At 35.8% G+C, this 21,236-nt stretch overlaps 1 protein-coding gene across 2 annotated transcripts in view; it reads right to left on the bottom strand.

Moving 5' to 3' along the window:
* Nucleotides 1-21,236, bottom strand: part of EML5 (EMAP like 5) — a 107,171-nt gene that overhangs the window by 17,543 nt on the left and 68,392 nt on the right. Inside the window, exons 21-30 of one of the 2 annotated variants that reach the window (XM_005149496.3) lie at nucleotides 20,724-20,865; nucleotides 18,813-18,965; nucleotides 17,847-17,978; nucleotides 16,775-16,863; nucleotides 15,867-16,043; nucleotides 14,714-14,915; nucleotides 13,107-13,233; nucleotides 11,552-11,566; nucleotides 7,528-7,536; nucleotides 1,129-1,207 (exon numbers count right to left, since the gene is read on the bottom strand). In XM_005149496.3, the coding sequence (XP_005149553.2) occupies nucleotides 1,129-1,207; nucleotides 7,528-7,536; nucleotides 11,552-11,566; nucleotides 13,107-13,233; nucleotides 14,714-14,915; nucleotides 15,867-16,043; nucleotides 16,775-16,863; nucleotides 17,847-17,978; nucleotides 18,813-18,965; nucleotides 20,724-20,865 (1,125 nt within the window). The remainder of the gene's footprint in view (nucleotides 1-1,128; nucleotides 1,208-7,527; nucleotides 7,537-11,551; nucleotides 11,567-13,106; nucleotides 13,234-14,713; nucleotides 14,916-15,866; nucleotides 16,044-16,774; nucleotides 16,864-17,846; nucleotides 17,979-18,812; nucleotides 18,966-20,723; nucleotides 20,866-21,236) is intronic. The other variant, XM_034062106.1, reaches the window with a different exon arrangement.

The following is a 21,236-nucleotide window of genomic DNA, read 5'->3' as shown; positions in this document are numbered from 1 at the left end:
ATTTACATCCATTAGACATTCAAAACCTTAAAGCAATTATGAACTTTACTGTCTTTTCCAGGGTTTTATTTTCCAAATATGTCTTTATGCAGTACAAGAAAATATGTTTAATGATGTCTCAAACCAACAGAAACTGAGATTGTGCCTTCCCTATCAACTTACATTGCTGCTCTTTCTTGTCAGACCCAGGCATGTCATCCTGTGATCTCTGTTTAGTGGATGCTGTAGAATACTTATGTGTATACACACTTACATATATATACATACAGACAGATATTCATAGACATCCATGTAAATAAATTACAGTGAACAAAGAACACAGTTTTTTTGATGAAAAGGTACTAAGAAACAAAGGGTGATGAACACTGGTCCACAATTTAATTCCTGCTGGCCATTATAGAAGCTCAATTGCAGCCTAAAACTTCTAGAACACTAATGATAAAAGGCTGTTCATTAATAAACAGTTAGCATAGAACTATCATAGAAAATAAACATAATAACCATAAAGAATAAACATAATAGCTATCATAGAGGTATCATAGAAAATATTTCAGTTGACATGAAGAACTGCATTTTTCAAGGTTATATGAAATTTCCACTTCAGATTAATCAAAATGGAGTACATTTATTTGCAACAGCCACTTAATGAAAAAACACCAAAAGCCCGACATCAATAGACTTTTTAAAAATATTTTATTTTTAAAGTTATTAACAATGATGAACTTCAGATAAAGTTTTAAAGTAAATTTTTTAAAAACTGCTGTAAGAATGCTTAGTTTTATTAGTGATAATACAGCCATTAACAATTCAGTTATCTAACCAGGACGTAATTGCTTTCTACACATTGCATTTAAAAGGTTTTATTGTTACTAAGAATTGAGTTGTGCTCCATTACATTTGCAAGAAAAAGTAGCATCAGGCTTTTGAGATGAAAAAATGAAAAACAAAAAAAACCTCTCTGCCACTTTTTGGTCTATTTTCTCACTATTCAGTGTTTCCATCACTGATTAAATGTAAAACGAATCAATCACTTAGTGTGTCCACAAATGTGTCAATTTTGTGAGGGATAAGGGGAAGAGATATAATAATCCTAGAAGGAGAGGAAGAGGAGATCAATGTTTTTCTTACCTCTATAGGTCTCTTTTTTTTCCCAACATTATTTGTCTGAAGTTTCTCCGGCTGTGGCAATGCCCTACTAACTGGCGGTCTGAAACAAAGAACTGCGAATAAGAGAACGCTGTCCGTCACCCATTCCATACTAATACAGTACCTTCCAACGTGCTAATGCATATGGAAAACTTCTATCCCTATCCTGCTTAACTGATATTTTCATTCATCTTTAAAAGGAATACCTCTATCAAAGCAAAAAATAAAAATCAAAGAAAAAAAATCTTTGTTTAACATGCTAGTTTTTTTTTTTTTTTGTCAAATCTTCAGTAACCTGTGAGGTTAATGCAAAAGCTTGTTTTACAATGCATGACCACCGATAAAATATTCTTCACTTTTTCATGCTATGTTCTTCAGGTATTTCCATCTTTGCAGCAATTTTTATTGGATAAACTTTAAAGGCTTACCTGATTAATCTAAATACTTGAGATAATAATTCCTGTTGCCATTCCTGTTAGAAGGCCCTAACTTTCCTGTTTTTGTAACAGTTTGTAAAGAACTCAAGGGACACCTGCCCATTTACTGTTACATCAATAGAAACAAGTTAACAATCAACACTTAGAAGTAAGCTATTACCACGCAAACACATGAATATCAGCCATAACTTCTGTTCCACTGTCCTGAATAGCCCAGACTGAAGAGATATCAAACAGATATGTTTGATAAATATTTGTAACATATCTTTCAGATTATGTTCAATGGTTTATATACAAAGAAACAAACAAATAAGTTTCCTTTATCTAAGCTGTGCAATTATTTCAAGTGATTTGCAGAAGCATTATTTATTGACTCTATATATATACAGCATATGTGGCTATGAAAAGAAAACTCTAAGTTTGACCTGTAAGAGAAAATTAATTTAAAAATAAATTCTATGTACATGTTCAATGAAATCCAGATGATTTAATCCAATAGGCAGCATGACAAACTAGTATCACATATACAACAGTTCAGCTCTCTTTTATATTCCCTTTTTAGTATGAAGTACTTTTAATTCTACATCTGCTCTTGAATGATGGTTTTGACACAAAATTATCACCATGTCCTTTCTAAGAAGAATATACTGTGATTTGTTTGTACATTGTATATTTTGAATTACATTTGAAAAGAATGTAGTTCGAATACATACATATATTTGAATAATACTAAATTATTCAAATAAAATAACAGTTTTCTGAGTTTTATTCATCCATTTTCCCTGACTAACTTTAGTACTATTTATAGACTTATGTCATATCCCTAATTAAAAGATTTGTAAATATTAGGGTGCAAATATCACATCACCTAACAATAGACTGTGTTCTGAGATACTCCAGTACTTTCTCTATGCTTAGATGCCTGTCAGGTACCTATGGAAAAAAAAAAAATAAAAAAACCCCCGCACAGATGAAAAATTTCTGTCTGGTAAAGCAGCCTGGCGGATGCCTGGATCATGCAAACATGATCAAGTTTATTAAAACTTAATATGGGCTGCATTAAACAAATTCTTATCAAAGCAAAATATAAAATAATGTTAAGTTCAAAAAGAAAACTAAAGGCATGAAGGACAATAATTAAGGGTCATATTTCATATTCATTCATACATTAAGTGCAAATTAAAACAGAGGACACTAACTGAAGGATAGGGAAAGACTTTTATAACTTCACAAAGAATGGTAGTCTAACACTTGGGTTTTGCTTCTCCAAGATTCTTACTCTTGGAAATCAGACTTTTAACAAACTGGCAGTAAAGGCAAAAATCTGCAGGTGAGGATGTGCACTAAAGGTCTCCTTGCTCAGAAACAAATATTAAAAGATAGCAAGTCTTAAATACACTGTCAGTCCTGCTTGAAATATGTCTGGTGGGAATACAACACCAGACTTCATTCTCAAAGGTCTTCAGTTACAGATCTCTTTTTCCTCTACAAGGTCTCCAGTTACAAGGAATCCACACACATCTCAAGACAGAAAAGCAAGCCATTTGAACTTGTTTCTCAGTTACAGCGTGAACCAAGCTCACAGCCATAGCATCCTGTCCCTTAATTTGTGGAGATGAAAAAGCATTCTCCTAAATTTTGCAGAAAAGTCGGAAAAGCACACCAAGCACAGTCTGGGCTGCCCTCCTCATTACCTATACAAGCATGTTGGCCAGTGCAAGAAGCAAGGAATACATCTGATTTATGTGAGCAAACCTAACATCCAATTTCATGACCACTCTTGAATTGTCCACCACTATCTCTCAACCAGCTCTTTCTAGGTTTTATACTTGATGGAAAATTCCTCACCTCCCCAGCTATTTTCAAGGTCCTTTCTTCTTTTCAGGCTTATCAACTCCTATCATCCTCTCATCTAGCCTGTCACATTACTAAAATAGTATCCCTAAGTATAATTAAAGATCTCACTTTTTAATTTTTAAAAATAAAGAAATCAATTTTACTCAGAAATTTCCAAATCACCAAAAGGAAACACACCTAACAGGTCACAATGTTTATCAGATTAAATACATATGAAGAGAGGATATCTAAAGTTTTGCAGGGGAAAAAAAATTGACCATATTTGTTCCCCACCTTCACAGTAGATGAGCAATTTCAGTTACAAATACACTGATTGAGAGGTTAACAGGTATCTCTCAGTGCCATAGAAGCCTTCTTAACACTGTGTGCTACCCAAACTGAATCAACTCCAATCAAGTAAAACTACTGAAATTTATGAACAAAAATGGACAGGTACAGATTCTATATGGGGAACGCACTGTTTTAAGAAATAAATCTTTGTTTGAGGTTTGGAGTGGTTTGTTTGGTTGTTGGCGTTTTTTGCATATGAATGTTAGTACTGCTTAAAACTGAACAAATTCTAGTGCTTATAGTGTCTGAAGTTAAATGGCAAAACAATAACCAGTTCCTTCCCTGTGCAATCAAAAGTCTTTGAAGAATGAACAGGGTTAACAAGTTAATTGAATATGCACATACATACCCCATTATTTTATGGATAAGAATTATAGTTATGGAAATACATATAATAGCTGGTTTGTGTAATAGGTTAATAATATTAAGAGCTGCTAATGAATATTTTTCCTATTGACAGTTTATTGCTTTGAATTATAATTAAAATTCCTTAATTCTTTTGATACCTCCATAAATAATTGCTATTCATTTATTAACTAATTAGGAGCACACTTACAAACAAAAGAAGCTCCTTAGAAAATACTTATTCTAAAGTGGTTCCTTAAAACCCCCTTACATAACGTTGATTTTAAATCTGTTTTTTAATCCAAGGAAAATATGGAAATCAGAAACAATGCTGATGTGTTGAAAATTGGAAGATTGTGTATCAGTAATTCTGTTAGCTTTCCCAATAATGGGGGGGTGGGGGCAGAAGAGAGGAGGGAAGAGAAATCTGTAACTAGTTTTCCACTGTCATATTACCTCTTCTCTCATCCCATGCAGCAGCTATAAAAATCAGAAATGCAGAAATGTGGGACTGGCATGCTGGTTATTGTGCATGCTGCTTCTACTGGCATGTTGTAGAACTCAAAAAGAAATTCAGCTGTCAAAGACATGCTAAGGACTAAAAAGAAAATCAAAATGTGACTTTACTCAGCTGTGAAGCCTCAACAGCCAAGATATGATTGCCAGCCTACACAAACACCAGCATAAAAATATCCAAACCTTCTTAAGGAAAGTAGAAAAAGACACACGCTTACAGTTCCAGAGTGCCTTCCTAGATAAGAGAGAAGCATAATCTCTAATGCTTTTCAGGCAGCAAGGAAATCTTTAAATGTAGCTTCCTCTAAATTGTAGCCAGCACATGGAACAAGAATGTAAATTTCTAGATTTAGTATACTTGCATAAATTTCTCTATCATTTTGAACAGCAGACTAAGAAGTGTATCAGTAACTAATGCTACTCAAAAAAACCCAAACGACTAGAACCAAAAAAACACTACGAAAAAGTAGCTCAAGAGCAAACAAAAATTTCATATCAAAGAGAGGAGACTACTACATTACCATCAAGAAAAAACACCTGATTTGAAGCAAGCAGTCCAAACTGTAGGGAACTGAGTCCAGTTCTCTTGGGACAACTCCCAACAATCTATCCATAAAAATATTTTTATGCCTATCTCAATTCAAAGATTCTAAGAAAAAAACAGGCATTCCCAAAAACATTACTGTTTAAAAGGAATAATGTGTGTTTAATTGGTTGTCAGAGGGTAGTACTGTTTGACTGCTGTTGCAAAGGTACATAAACATCAGAGACTGCATTGGTCAGGGGAGATTTAAGGAAATAAAAAGGATAAATCTAAATCAGCAGAGAAAATAAGTACCCCAAATAATTACACATTTGAGGTAAAGAAAATGAAAAGCAGATTCAACAACCTTTTCCCTCGGGAAAGAAAAACAACCAATCATACAAATGCATACCATCAAACCCAAGCTTAACAGAAGTAAAAAGCTTGATGACTATAGTTATTTAAACAGACCTACTGGTTTAGAATTGAGAGACAATTCCAGTGGTGTAAAAGGGCTGTAGGCTCCATCACTGGAGGTCAGTCCTGCTTTATGGATAGGCACAGGGGGAAGATTGAGCAAAACTGCACAATCCACCTTCTGATCACTCCAGAATGCTCCAAATATTTTATATTTTTCATTTTTAGTTTTTCACAGTCAATCCTGGAAGTCTTATTACTGTTGTTCTCGAAACTGGTAAAACACAGCATAAAGAGCCCTTCTTCCACTTGTCACCCTCGCATTTGACACAGACTACTCAAGCCTCATTTCTTCCTCCCTTTCTCCCCCCATTTCATTTATGGAAAAGAAGAAAAAAAAACAAATAGACCAGGAGCCCATATCTGGTGTTTCATGAAAGCAGCAAAAACTGAAAGGACGTGCTTCCAACACAAGTTTATGTTATGGGAACTGAGCTGACTGGAAGTGAAGATTTCTCTGCTACTTGGATATAGAATGTGGCATTTTTATAACATGTCTGCTAATCCCTTGTGATCGAATGGGAGAAGAGGTAAAACTATCTCACATTATACAACCACCTAATAGACCACTTGTACTTAAAAAGACTATACAGATAAACAGATACAAATCTAGGTTGATATTCATCCTTAGCCAATCATTAAAGTATATTTACATCTGTACATTACCATACAAATAATCAAGTGAATGTATAATGGTCAATAAAACCTGACTTGACAATTCACACTCAGCCATATTATCTTACAGATCACCTATATAATTTATACAAGTACCCACCTAAGAAAGGCTAAGTCTATATTAATTCAGAGCAGTGGAACTAGAATGCAAATTACAAGGTTGTTTTTTTTAAAGGTGTGAAAGCTGAAGGTATTTTTCATTTGCTGTTTAATGTGCAGGCAAGTGAATAATGGCAAATACAACATGGTCATGTACCTGCATGTATAACTGGTTGCATGCTCAAAAACTGTATGCTAAAAGATGGGAAGGAGAGCATGAATAACATTTTAGGGTGAATGCACATATGGATGGGGTCAGTTTGCACATGCAGAAGGAGAGTTCCAGCCATCTATCATAGAGAAAATAAAAACCTTAATATCAGCATTTTACTTTCAACATGAAAATAGGCTTAGTGTGTATATATATATTAATATTTCTTGTTATAAGGCCATAAAAATTGAATACAAGCACTTCGAAGTAGTTTGTGAAACAAAGAAAGCCCCATTTCATGGTTTTAGGCATTATTTCAGTATTATTGACACTGCTATCCATATTGTCTCGCATGATACTGTTGTACTTCACTCCCTATTTTTAGTATTGATACTGAGTTTCTAAAACTATTAACAGAAAAAGGGATGGTCTTTTGTGGTTAATATAAACTGACATCAATTCTTCAAGTTCTATAGTAACTTACGACAGTGTCAATCAACATTTAATTCTCTTTTAATAATCCAACTGTTATTTTGGACATGATTTTGCAGAGCAAATTACAGCTGTCAGTACAAAAGAAATCCCTTCCTGTGAGGGTCACTATAACTGCATCTCATACTTGGAGTACTGGGAAACGATTTTGCACTAGCCTTCAGCATAAAGTGACTTTCACTGGCCAAAGGTGTGGGCAAGCATGAACTAATTTTAAAGGGAAAAGGTCTTTCCATTTACTCTTGGCAAGATTTTCAGTTACTTGTGTAATTTCTTATATCTGATTTCCATTAGAAGATAATGAAATCTGCTAGTTTTTAAACACTGCTTCTTGACAGTGATTATTCATAATTATTTTCATATATCTTAGGAATAACGTTAAAGGTGCAAAGTATAGCACCCAACATGACAGATGGCTTTTTAAGGAAAATGAGAGATGAGAGTAAAATACAGACTAGATAGCAAAATAAAAGCATTACCTGGAACCTCTTTTCAGCAGCAGGTGGGAAAGAGAAAAGGATTACTTATACAAGTTTGACTGAAAGCTAGGTGTCTGTGAATTATTAATAGGAATAATTATATTTGCTTTCTATAGTTTGTTTACTTCTTTGTACAAGGGGATTATTCACAACTTCAGAGGTTATATAAATCTATTATTCCTACAGAAAACTCCCATTCACTTAAATGGGAATTATAAACAAGTGTTGGCATTAGAATATAATTCTTAGGAGTTATTCCTACCACAAAAACAGAGAAAGCAAGCAGAAGCAGACCCAAAAAGCTGTGAAGTATAGCTGTGAAGTATATCAAGTATTTCAAGAGCTGGCAAACACACCACCTGAATTACTCAAAGAAAGGTTGTGCAGGCTTAACTTCATGGAATAAGCATGTCTGCCAATGACACTAAGTTATGTGGTTCAGCTGATACACTGGAGAGAAGGGATGCCATCCAGCCTGTGACAAGCCTGTGAGGTGGAGCAATGCCAACCTCATGAAGTTCAACAATGTGTGCATTTTTCACTTTAGTGCAAGGTCCTACAGCTGGTTTGGGGCAATCCCAGGCACAGCTAGCTACAGGTTGGGTCCTTATAGCAGACTTGCAATATCTGAAGGGGACCTAACAAGGATGTTGGAGAGGGACTCTTCATCAGGAACTATAGCAATAGGACAAGGGGCAATGGGTTTAAACTTAAACAGGGGGAGATTTAGGTTAGATATATGGAAGAAACTCTTTACTGTTAATATGGTGAGAAACTGGAACAGGTTGAGTGTTAGCCATAAAAATGACTAAGATACACAAATGTCCACTGCTCCTAGGAAAACTGCTGTTGTGAAGGGGAAAACAATTGTTGTTTGGTTGGTTGTTTTTTTTTTTTTTAACTTCTGCTACTGCAAGGAAAAAGAAAATTTTATGAGCCAAACCAGGAAACTGAGAACAGGACCCTACCTCCGCTGGAGAGGTAGTATGCATGTTCTAGAAACTGCATTTACATTTTGAATTAAAGAAACACTGGCAGAAAATTATTATGCTACACTGAATGTAGAATCCCACGTTCCGTACTTCACAGAGAAACTACCTGCTCACCAGACTGCAGTGTTTTGCAGCCTTTTTGCTTATTTTCCCTTTCTGACCCTAGGGATTCTTTCATTCCTTTCTGTAGAGCTTTAGCAAAAAGGAGTGACACTGTTTTGACCCAACTGGTGATGTGAAGTTTTGATGGACAAACAGCCTAAGCATCTGATTTCCTACATCACCCTACCACTTACAATGTAAAAGGTGAGATCAACTTAACCAAATAACATTAGAATCAAAATAATCTTAAGTGCATCAATTTTTGATACCCAGTTGAGTAATTTCTGACTCTAAATCCAGGCCATGGTGTTGGACTACTCCTGGCCTCACAGATGTGCTTTTGTGAGACAGAACTAAGAAACAGACAAGATTTCAGGTATGCTTTAGTATTCTACTGTTTCTCTCATTTAATAATCTGGATACTAAAAATCAAATTCCTTCTATACAGAAGGCACATCACTAAGCAATCTCAAGTAGTAACTACATTTTTGGTACTGTCTTCATTTCCATCTTCTCCCATAGAGAATGAAATAAGAAAAGAGATTCAGGTAACTTTCTGATGAGGAATTTTCATTATACACAAACTCAAAATTACTTGAAAAACATTCTCAGAGGCACATTCTACACTAGCATATATTTTTACACTAGCATGTAGAATGTGATCCTGAGAAGAGAAGGATTTTAATGATGTGTTACTACATGAAACTTCTCTCTTCTAATGTCTTGCAGTCCATGTAATAAGCCTAACTATAACACAGAATGGCACAGATGTACTTGGAGAGTAGGGAGATACTGCTTCTGTGAGAAGCTCCTGAAAGCTTCCCTTGTGTCCAATACAGCCAATGCCAGCTGGTTCCAAGACAGACCTGCTGCTGGCCAAGACCAAGCCCATCAATGACAGTGGTAACATCTCTGGGAAAACGTATTTAAGAAGAGGAAAAAAAAAAAACCCGGGCAATAGCAGCCAGAGAGAGGATTAAGAATATCTGAGAGAAAGAGCTTTGCAGACACCAAGGTCAGTGAAGAAGGAAGGGAGGAGGTGTTACAGGCACTGGAGCAGAGATTCCCCTGCAGCCTGTGGTGCAGACCATGGTGAGGCAGGCTGTGCCTCTGCAGCCCATGGAGGCCCATGAAGGAGCAGATATCCACCTGCAGCCCAGGGAGGACTGCACATGGGAGCAGGTGGATGCACCCAAATGAGTTTGTGTGACCCTGTGGGAAGTCCATGCTGCAACAGGCTTCCAGCAGGACGTGTGGCCCCATGGAAGGGATCCATGCTGGAGCAGTACATGAAGAACAGCAACCCATGGAAAGGACCTAAGTAAAAATCTGTGAATAACTGTCTCTCATGGGAGGGCTCCTAAGCTGGAGCAGGGGAAGAGTGTGAGGAGTCTTCCCCTCTAATAAGAAGTGCCAGAAGCAAAGTAGCCTCACTCCCCGTCCCCCCGTGCCACTGGGAAATTGGGAGTAAAGTTAAGCCCAGGAAGAAGGGAGGGGTGGGGGGAAGGTGTCTGAAGATTTAGTTTTTATTTCTTATTATCCTACATGGATTTGATTGGCAATTAAATAATCTTTTTTTCCCAAGTTAAGCCTCTTTTGCCTGTGACTGAGTGATTTCCCTGTCCCTATCTTGCTGTTTGTTAACATTTTCTTTCCCATCTTGGGCTGACGAGGGGAGTGACAGATTGGCTTTAGTGGGCAGCTGGTGTCTAGCCAGGGTCAACTCATCACAGCAATATATCCAAATACCCTGTGAATGAACCAATGTAGAACGAAAGTCTGTGTGAGTTATACGCATTTGTATAACTTGCAAAGAAACTGACTTTACAGATACACCTTTTTTAAAAAGCCTAAAACCAGAATTAATCTGATAATGGTGGTGTGAATGCTCCATCCCTGGCGGTGTTCAAGGACATGCTGGATGGAGCCTTGGGTGACATGGTTTAGTGTGAGGTGTCCGTGCCCATGGCAGGGGGATTGGAACTAGATGATCTTAAGGTCCTTCCCAACCCTAACTATTCTATGATTCCATGATTTAAAATTTAGATCAAGACTGTGGCTTTCTTGATTATGTCAAGTTGTCTGCAGAAAGATACACAGAGAGTAATACAATTCTATCATCTATCACTATAGGGATGTGATTTCATTGTGAAAACAGGGTCCAGGTAGGTATGACGGAGTTCTCCTTTCTTAGCCTGTATAGGTCCAAGTGTCCTGGCAGCTTAGTCTACAAGACTGAAGGGTGCCTTACAGATCATGGATTTGTTCTACTACAAACCATGTTGAGTATGCATACATTCTAAGTAGAATATGTACAAAAACTTTCTACCTACTGCTGGCACCCAAGCTAGTTACTCTGCATGTCCTATGGATGATACTCGGACCTAGCAGATCAGATGCTTTAGCACAGATGCACTGGTATGTAAAATGCCACAGCCAAGTCAGTAACACTCCTCTTGTCCCTGAAGCTTTATTAGCTCCAACACAGTGGTGCAGACATAGCAATATTGCTTATACAGCCACTTCAGGCATCTCCGCGATGTGCTCCCTGCACATTTTGTTCCATGCTGGACCTCTACATCAACACTGTGATACAGTCTTACAGAAGTCCACAAGAAGTTAGTCTTCTTGTTAGACTGTCTAAGCTACTTAAGTGAAGCTGCTCCTTAGCCACTCCAAAGTCATGAGGAAAAGAGAAGGAGACTTGATAACTTCCCCCCAAATACTCTATTTAGCACCCTTCTCACAGCCACTCAGACTGAGAGCTGGGCTTGCTCTTTGTCCCTTATCCCTTTTCCACCCATTAACAAGTTACTGTTTAATAGCAAAGAGTTAAAACCTTCACTTCTATTTCAAAGTATCACTACTTTTCCAAGCAGCTTAAGTTATTAAGATGTGCTTGATCCTGGACTTTGTGTAAATGAACTTACCTGACTACCCCCTGCCTTCATATGAAGCAAAAGGGAAATAAAAATAAAATAAAATTAGTATCTATGAAAGCAGACTTACTAAAACCTTTCATAAGCTTACATAGTATTAACATCAGCAGAACAGAAGTTAAAATGCATGCCGCAACCATATTCTGGTTTCGATTTTCACAAAAACTTTTCTTTCAGATTTTAGGGCCCCAACCTTTTACAGAATGCAGGCAAAGAAATCCTTTCAATAACTTTTGTGTGTTCTGAATCAGAATCTAGTTATCTTACAACAGAGCTTTCTTTAATGTTTTTACGTGAAACTGAAAAACACAACTCACTTATCTTCCAGAAACAATTACTGAAATACCAGAGGCCTATAATTTCACTTAAAAATCACAAATCATGCCTTTCATTAACAACAGTAAATATAAACTCAAAATACTGATGTTGTGTGCAATATTTGTTTTCAATTTCCACATCAAATTATTTAATAAATAGAAAGACAGTTTCTAATTTTAAATGAAAGACAGGGAGCTATAGCTTCATACACAGACATCCATTATCTCCTTCATCAACAAAGCTTAAAAAAATAGATGAGATCAAAACACCTATGTAAGTCATGTTACATTTCTCAACCAAGGCATCACAGATCTGTTACCTTCACTGTGGAAAGAGGCATGTACATTGTACCAGAACTCCCCACATTCTTGCAGGAAGTTTTGAACCACTATTTCTCTATACTGTTATACCTAACTATACTGTACCATGTTTCCACACTTCCCTCTTTTTAATACTAATCTTCCTCAATTGTCACGGTATCATGTTAGGAATCTCTTTCCTTTTCCCTCACATACGCTATCCACATTTATTTTGCTGACATCTTTCAAGGTCCTGTGCTCAGCTGCACGTTCTACAACTGCTTAAATTCTAGTGGTTATAAATAATTTTGCTTTCTTTGCCTTACTTGTTGGTTTTATTCTACTCTGCTCCCCATCCCCTTCTCTTCTAAAGCATACAATAGCAAACCAAGCAATGCAACTAACACTGCAAAGCAGTTCATTTTCCAAGATTCAGTAAAGACAGAACCACCACGGAAAGAATTTTTCAAAGAAAGGTAGAAGTTACCTGGAGACAGAAACAATGCAAGGAGCAGTTGAAGCTAAATTAGTCAAATTAGTTTGTTGCCAAAATAAAAAACCTGAGAGCTGTTTTTCAATTACAGTTGTACACATTCATGCCTATAATGCCATCCCTAGATATCACTTGGTGTAAAAAAAAAAAGTATTATCAAATATCAGCAAATAAATTAATTATCTCAAGAAACTCCCCAAACATAATAATATCCATACATCATTTGTAGTCTTTGGTGCTCTCTGAAAAAGATATACCCTACTCCTTTGGCAAGGCTTTTCTTAAGTTTGGTGGAGTTATTTTCCACCAAAGAAGCATTTCAACTCTTTTTATACATAACCTTTTAAGTTGTATATATATTCCAATATAATTATATTTTACTGTTAATCATCTTTTCAGATTGCTCTCCTGGCTGGAATTGTAATTTAGCAATTACCTTTCATCTAAGGTTGGCTCCTTTTGTTGCAGGTGAGGCTTAATTCCAAACATTGGTCTAATGTTTGTTGATAAGGCTTTGATGGTGTAATTAATTTCATTTTCCCTTGTCACATCACTGTCATAACCTGACAAAATCAGAGTTAAAAGTACCAAAACAAGAAACCAAGAAAAAAAAATCACAATTTGTTAATTTGTGCAGGTTTCAACGATGTACTGTAATACAGGAACAATTATACCATGTATTATTAGTAACATAAATACACAACAGAAAGAAAGCAGCTGGGAATAATGAACATTGTTAATGAGACATTAAAAAATAATCTCTACAATATCTTTGTGGAAAAAAATATTAACAAAGATTAAAGGGATACTCAAAGATACCAGTTTCTGCTTGGTTGGCCTTAACTCAGGGTCACTAACAAAGGACCACACTACATGACACCTGCTGTTAAGTTCTGGAGGACTTAGCACCACGTTGTTCTCAATTTCAGGATTCATCCTTAAGATGGAATCTATAAGTCTGCACAGGTTTCCTACACAATGCTAAGGGAGGGATAGTCAGGCACATCCAAACGATGTTTACTAAATATGGCAAAAAGCTAACAGATGAAATAGTAACAGGATTGTGACCATCCTTTTGGCATGTTTCCCCCCCACAAAGTATGAGATTGCTAATGCCAATTTAATAACAGCTCTCAACTCTAACTGCAATTACTAGGACCTGATGAAGAGAAATTTTTGTGAAAAATATGTCAATGTCTTCTCTTGTAAAGATTAACTTCTCTTTCTTTTATAGTATTTTTGAAGACACTGCTTAAGAGGGTTCTGTGTAAAGCACTAGATCCTAGGAAAGGTTATTGGGCAAAGATGTGCTAACAGGTCACAGGCAGAAGCTGGACAAAAACTCTGAGGACTGCAATTTTTGATTCAGAAAGCTAAAGCTGACCAAGTGCCCCCTCTGGGCAATTAAATTACTTTGCAGATGTACTCTTTAGGATTTTTAAGCAGAAAGACAGTGCATAAATTTTTTCTCCAATGAAAGTTTAATATGCCCCTAATATTTAAAGTGTTTCTTAGGTCATCTAACAGGTTTTAGTGAAAATTGAAGTTAATTTATTACACAGAACTATATAAAGAGTAGCAGTGACAGTTGAATAATGCTCGAAGACTGAGGAATTGACAAGGAAGAAAAACAGCACTTGGGAGCCAAGAGAACAAATTTGGAGGCTCGTGAACCCTTGGAATTATCACATGAAAAAAAAAAACATTAAGTATGGCAAAACCAACAGTTAATTCTACAAAATGTAATTACCACTTTATAACTACTGATATGATCTTGGAATAAATTTTTCCATGTTACCTGCAAGTTACCTGCAATTGGCACTTAGTGTTTTTCCTTTTAAAAGATGTCAAGTCTTTTTATACACTCTGAACCAAAGCAGTAAGTCACTTTATTATCATTTTCTTCACAACAGTTTATCAGTCGTTTGCTCAAAAGGAAATTTTACTTAACATTTTTGAAGCATCTTCTCTACTTAAGATCAAAACAATCTCAAGTCTTCCTGAGATAGCAAGACCCAGCTAGCTTTATAAATTATTACTGACCTCCATCTTCTTCAGAATCTAGATCAGATTCTTCACTGTCACACTGCCTGTTATCCCGATGTCCTTCTATCTCATAAGTCCACAGCATTAAAGAGGTGTCTGCTCCTCCAACAGTGACCAACAAACTGTCATCATAGGTCCAGCGGACATTTGTTACATGGGTACTGTGAGCAACATACCTCTTAAATTTTCCAAACTTTCCCTAAGAAGGGAGAAGAAAAGGTATTTTCTTAAGCAGATCAAATTTAACCAGCCTACTAGATAAAATGGAAATGAATTTCCAGTGCACAAGCAGCATGTTCTTAATTTCTTTACAGTTAATGCATCAGCTACTTTGCATTTGTATGTATTAGATGACTTGCCAAGTTCCTCTCCTATAGCAATCTCATGAAACAATAACCATATTTCCATACCAAGCATGCAAGAATTTGTTTGTAAACAGATTCCAGCAATAAACACTACATCATTTTTTGCTAAGAGAGAAAAGAGTCTAACAGATTAAGAATAAAATGTATGTAGAATATTTTGAGTCAATGCTTGTGTATCGTTACCATGCCTAGCATGGCAAAATATTAACAATTGAAAACATTTACTAATAAATATACAGGAAAACTAGAATGGTCCCAAAAGAGCAATAAAAATATAATGTGCTTCTAGAACTGACTTTCTATGATACATGATTAAACAATATTAAAGCTCTTAATCTTAGAGAAAGCTGTCTATGTTTGGACAGAATGAAAGTCTATAAAATAATGAATGAAACGAAGGTGAGGAAAAAAGCGTTCATTGTGTTCAAAACAAGGGCCTAAGGGGCTAAAAAAGATGCTGATAAAAATACACTGAGAATATTAGCACCTAAGACATTATTAAACAGTGCCTGTCCCATTCTCATTCTTACAGGTTTTCCTATGCATTTATCACTGTCAGTGATAGGACAATACATGAAATGGCTCTTTAGTCTGACTTGGAATGGGCATTCTTATTAACTGAAAGCTTAATGCATTGCAAATTGCAGAGTAATATTGAATGCCTCCTTTGATCAAAAGGACAGAATTATAAAAGCATTATTTTGTTCCAAGTGATGAGTTTTTATAGTTTTGAAAAGGCAGTTTTATTAACCAAACTTCTGCAAGAACAGCTGAAAATTACTTACTTTAGCAGGGTATCGAAAAAGTTTCACAAATCCAAAATCATCTCCTGTGGCTAGTACTTTACTGTCACTAGTGAGGCATGAAGCAGTTACATCTGTGACTTCACCAATTATGGGCCAGATTCCTTCACAGCAAGAGCCCAAAACACTTGTCCATGATGCCCAGCCAATCTTTTCCACCTACAAAAACAACCCATTTAAGACAGATCATGCTTTTTCCCAGGCAGTTTTCTTTCATATCCCTTTTCAAGAAAAATGGATTTCTTGCACATGTAAAAGATAGTATTTCAATGTATCAACCATTTATTTCCATCTATTCAGGATTTGAAATACTTAATTTCACCTCTCTTAACTTTCAAACCCCCTAAAAATATTTTAAAAAATTTGATCTTACCTGCCCTTGAGCTAGATAAAAATAAAAAAAAAAATTTACCTTTTTCAACACTGCCTTTCAATCTCATAGAAAAAAAATAATGGAAAGTCATCCTATCCATTTTTACTGTCTGCCCTACAACAATGATCTATGTGTAAAAAAGCAAATTAGTATTATTATTGCCATAATATACTACCCTTGTTTATGTATATCAGGCTGTAATAAATATTACTGTATTGCATTGTACGTAAAGACAGACATGAGGTCTTCCAGGGCAATGTTTGGGCTAACTCATCTGCAATAGATTTTTAAAGGTGTTTAGGTACTAAAGGAGGCATAGAGAAGTCCAATGAGATTTTCATGAGAGTTTAAGTCAACCAAATGTCAAAAAAAAAAAAAAGGACAGCAAATGCCAAAACAGAAGCTTTTTTCAACAGACCAGTTACGTTTGTTACACATCATTCCCTCTTATGTGGTAAGACAGTTGTACCATAACTCTAATTTGCAAGCAAGCAAAGGTGGCAGTCTATTTCCTCACCTCCAAACTAGGAATTGTCTGTTTTTTCCCACGAGGAGCTTCAAAAAACAACTGCTCTTTAGCACCAGTGTTGACTTGCAAGAGCTTCCCTATAAAACATATTATGTAGTGTATATTAACATTAAAAAGAAAATTCCATTAAAACAAACAAAAACATATTATCTTGAAATTGTTGCTAACAACATTAAACATTTGTTTCCATTGGAAAAAGTTGCATATGTAAACAGAGGACCTGGAAGTATGGGCTTCTGAAGATTTGCATCCTTTGACCCTTTAAATTCACTGTTCTTCCTCCTCTCTTTGAAAACTCTCATAATGCATCACTTTTCTCTCCTGTTTATGGTTGTCCTATCAGATGGTATGTAAAATGTACTGGGTCTAATTCAGAGTTTGTTTGCGTCAACTGGCTGGCCAGTATGCATGTGCTTTTGGGGTTGAACACACGCTGCCTGGCCAATGGCTGAAGCTGACTTCTGCTTGCCTTTATAATAATACTTTTCTGAGGGAAATTCTCAATGTTTCTGTCCTCTTCCTGTTTTCAAAATTCTCAGAGGCAGTTAACTTGTAGCACTCTCTCAAACTAAACTGGATTGTTTCAAAAGTGATTATGTAGAGGAATAACAGCAGAACTAATAGATTGCACAGTTGCACTCCCTTGTTTTTGTATGAAAACAGGATGAAAGTTAGTATTTAAATTAATCATGTATTAAGACCCAGTCTTTCTGCTATTTTTGCCAAGGATGCACATTCCTGAGCTACAGATGCAACTGCATTACTCAGTGCATTATTCAAGAAGCAGAAGTCACATAATAAACACAGAAGATGTCAAAAAAAAACCAAGCTCTCAAACAAACCAATCTGCAGAGACAGTTTTTCCTTGAAATACATCTTGTAATGATATAAATAGTAGTAAAATTCATATTTTTAATATTTATTCAGATGCCGTGAGCATACTCATAAACTGAAGAAATAGATCTGTCAGCGATAGCATAAATTCGTACTGCAGATGTACTGTATTTAGCCTGTAATGTGATCAATCTTCCAGCAGATTTTCAGAATGAATGTTACTCACCTCTTATGTCCCAGTCCATGTGTGTGATATAGCTGGAGGCTCCCTTACATATTCCTACCCGTTTACTGCTCATTACATTGTAAATATCTACAAAGTTATCACAGGATGCCACAGCCAAGTACTTTCCAGCCCCTAAAACACATCGGTACAAACACAAGACATTTTCAAAAACTGCAGTGCTCTGTATATTAACAAGTACATTCTGGAACTGAGCTATATACAACTCAGATTTCTTTGAAATGAGCTTGCTAATTTATACATAGTCCTTGACAGACTGATGTTCATACCACATAATCAAAATCAGTATGGAATATACAACCGTTACATCATTACATCATCAAACATTAACAAATCTTTGATGAAATTTTAAACATTTATTGCACTCAGAAAGTGCTAAAGCTTAGGTACCAGAAAGTAATGTTGCATGAGAAACAGTATCGGTAATTTGCATCAAATTTCTTCTACAGAAAACTATTTTCACTAAAGCAGTATTATTAGTTTGGTTAGGCCATATATCCAAGTTCCTAAATAAAAGCCGTACTGTTTACCTAGCCTCACTGGGAGTGCTAAGCACTGCAGGGTGGAAAGAAGAAAAAAGATGCCATCAGAACTTTCTGACTCAACAGTTTCAAGCATTCTAATTAGCTAACAGTAACCTCAGTGAAGAGCCAGATTTATACAGCTCAAAGTGGAACCCTAGGGACCTAAGGAGGCTGCTGGATATTCATGTTTTAAAATTGAGTGTTGTATTCTGGAGGTTACTATGAGCAAGCTTATTCCAATAATCTCATTCTTAAATGAGGAACATAGTCCTTGAAACCCAGTCTTTTTCAAAATGTTAATAGTAACCTTGCTGACTTGTTTGTTACAAGTAAAAAAGTATAAATCTCTACTTTTTTTTTTTTTTAAGGTTACAAAGGGTGCTTAAGCTACCTTGATATCAAAATCTTCTTTTAAATCACTTACCAGGAGAAAAACGGATCTCTGAAATAACATCTTTCCTGTGCTGGAAAGAGACTAGATCCTCCAGGGTATCTGCATTAACTATCAAAAAACTTCCATCATTGAGACCAACGGCTAATGCTTTTCCATCAGGAGAAAAGCAGCAACATCTGCCTCCTATGAGGAATACAGAAATGGCGTTCAGGTACATTACAGTGCCTGATTTCTCTTTTAGAATTATTTTTTCAGTAGTAAAGGAAAGCTATTCATACAGTATATAGTCTAATGAAACTTTTTAGAAGCTGTCAAGATGATTTCCAGGTTTGAAATCTGTAATAGCATACAGAAGCCACGGGCAAATCAATACACAAATAACCCCAGATTCTCAAAATACATTTTATTAGCATACCAATTGATATATATTCTACCTTAGCAATACAGATTAATCACTACTATGTATTTTATATTTTCTCTCCTTATTAGAATCTGGTGCCAGTTGTTTGTTACCATTTGCTCTGGTAAAGAGAACACAACTGGAAAGGACCTTCTGGACTCACAGAATCCAGTTGTTTGCTATCATGGTCACTATGTCATATAGTCCTTTTAATAACATGTCAAGTTTCATTTGAAGAACAGTTTAATTTCCAATCTAAATTTATTTATGGTCAGCTTAGACACTTTTTTTTTTTCACGCCAGAATTTTCCATTAGCCTAACTAGTTTTCTCTACTATTTGTTCTTCTGATTAACTTGTAGAGACAGTAATCCTTTATTTAGCTGACTCCAGCACACAGCTTCTCATTCACTATCCTGTAGCTCCTCTTTCTCTATACTCTACTTTCAGTTGAATTTCATTCAGGTGAACACAGATGAGAACTGCACACCAAGAAGGATTCTGATTAGTCTCTCATAAATTACCTGAATACTTCATTATATGTTTGAAAAATACCTCACTATCACAACGTAATTGCCATCCTGAGATCAGCTAGATCATCCTGAGCTTTCTGCTCCTCAGTTACTCCTCAGCTACACAGACATTTTTCTTACAATTGGCAAGTCCTGCCTTTTTTCATTACAAAATATTATCATATTTCCATCACTGCAGTCTGCAGAAGTATCCAGCTCTTTCTGTACAGTAGGCAGCTGCTCTCTACGACTGTCAAAGCATCTCAGAATGTCTCATCAGCAAATTAAGTCATTGCAGTCCTTATTTTTCTGCCAAAACTACTTTTAAAAATATTACGAAATATCAGTTTTAAGACTTGAGCAGACTTCACCAACTTGAAACTTTGTTTAATCCCTGCTTGTATCAGCTTACAGCTCTTCTTACATTTATCTTAATCAACCCAAATAATCTTAAACTAAGCTTCCCATAATGCTTTTCTGAACACCAAAAAGATAATTCCTATTGTGTAACTTAGTCTAACACAGCACAGTTATCATTAAAAGCTTGTTAAGGCTAGATGTCACTTAAAACAGGTTTCCCGTCTGTCAAAATAAAATCTAGTGATGTAGTATACAAGTAAGAATTTTATGACTTTTCTCTTTCCTTGACATTCCAGATTTTTCTAACATTTACAAAGAAGAGAAATTCAATGTTACTGTTAAGATTTCTTCCAAAACTTTCAAGATCTGAAGTCCTCCACTGTTCAAAAAAAGGTTGCATTACTAGAAACACTGTGACAGATTTACATAACTGACCCAACTTTCATTGTAAATTCACTGACTTAAAACAACAGAATTGCAAATAATCTTAACAGTATTAGAAATCATTCTTAGAGATTAATTAGCTTAAGGGCTACAAAACACTTGAACATAGCATCAGTAAAATAATTTGAGCAAAGAAAGGAATTTATTCAATCTTGCTTTTGAAATATTCATAACACTAGTGAATGTCAACTGAATTCAGTTAAATTTTTCATACTAAGCATCTTACCCTTCTTCAATTTGCGAACAGCTAACATACAATGGCTAGGAGATAAATCCCATATTCTTAAAGTTTTGTCATCACTTACAGTGGCACAAATAGGTAAATGAGGATGAGTAGCTAGACCCCAAACTTCCCCCTCCATGTGACCCTGAAAAATACAATGAATAAGATGATTTTGTATTTTAAACTGAAATATGAAATAATAAATTTAAGGAAGTTAAAAACCCACCAACACCAACAAAGAGAGAACATGCAGAATCTGCATATCTTTAGAAGATTATAAAGAAGTATCTGAACAGAAACACAGAACACCTGAAAAAAACCCATTACCCTGCTATTTAAAGTGCAAATTACAGTAACTAGTACTAGAGAAAACTTTTACTGAGAAATAATCCTCACCCACATCTCTGCCAGTGACATAATGGGATCAAGTGCACCCCTAGCAAATTTGCTGATGACAACAAGCTCTGCTGCAAGGCTGACATGCCTGAGGGGATGGGATGCCATTCACAGGAACCA

The sequence above is a fragment of the Melopsittacus undulatus genome, chromosome 4 (assembly GCF_012275295.1).
Source record: "Melopsittacus undulatus isolate bMelUnd1 chromosome 4, bMelUnd1.mat.Z, whole genome shotgun sequence".
In the NCBI taxonomy this organism is placed as follows: Eukaryota; Metazoa; Chordata; class Aves; order Psittaciformes; family Psittaculidae; genus Melopsittacus; species Melopsittacus undulatus.
Note: the sequence above shows the minus strand (reverse complement) of the source record. Positions and strands in the feature narration are given on the sequence as shown.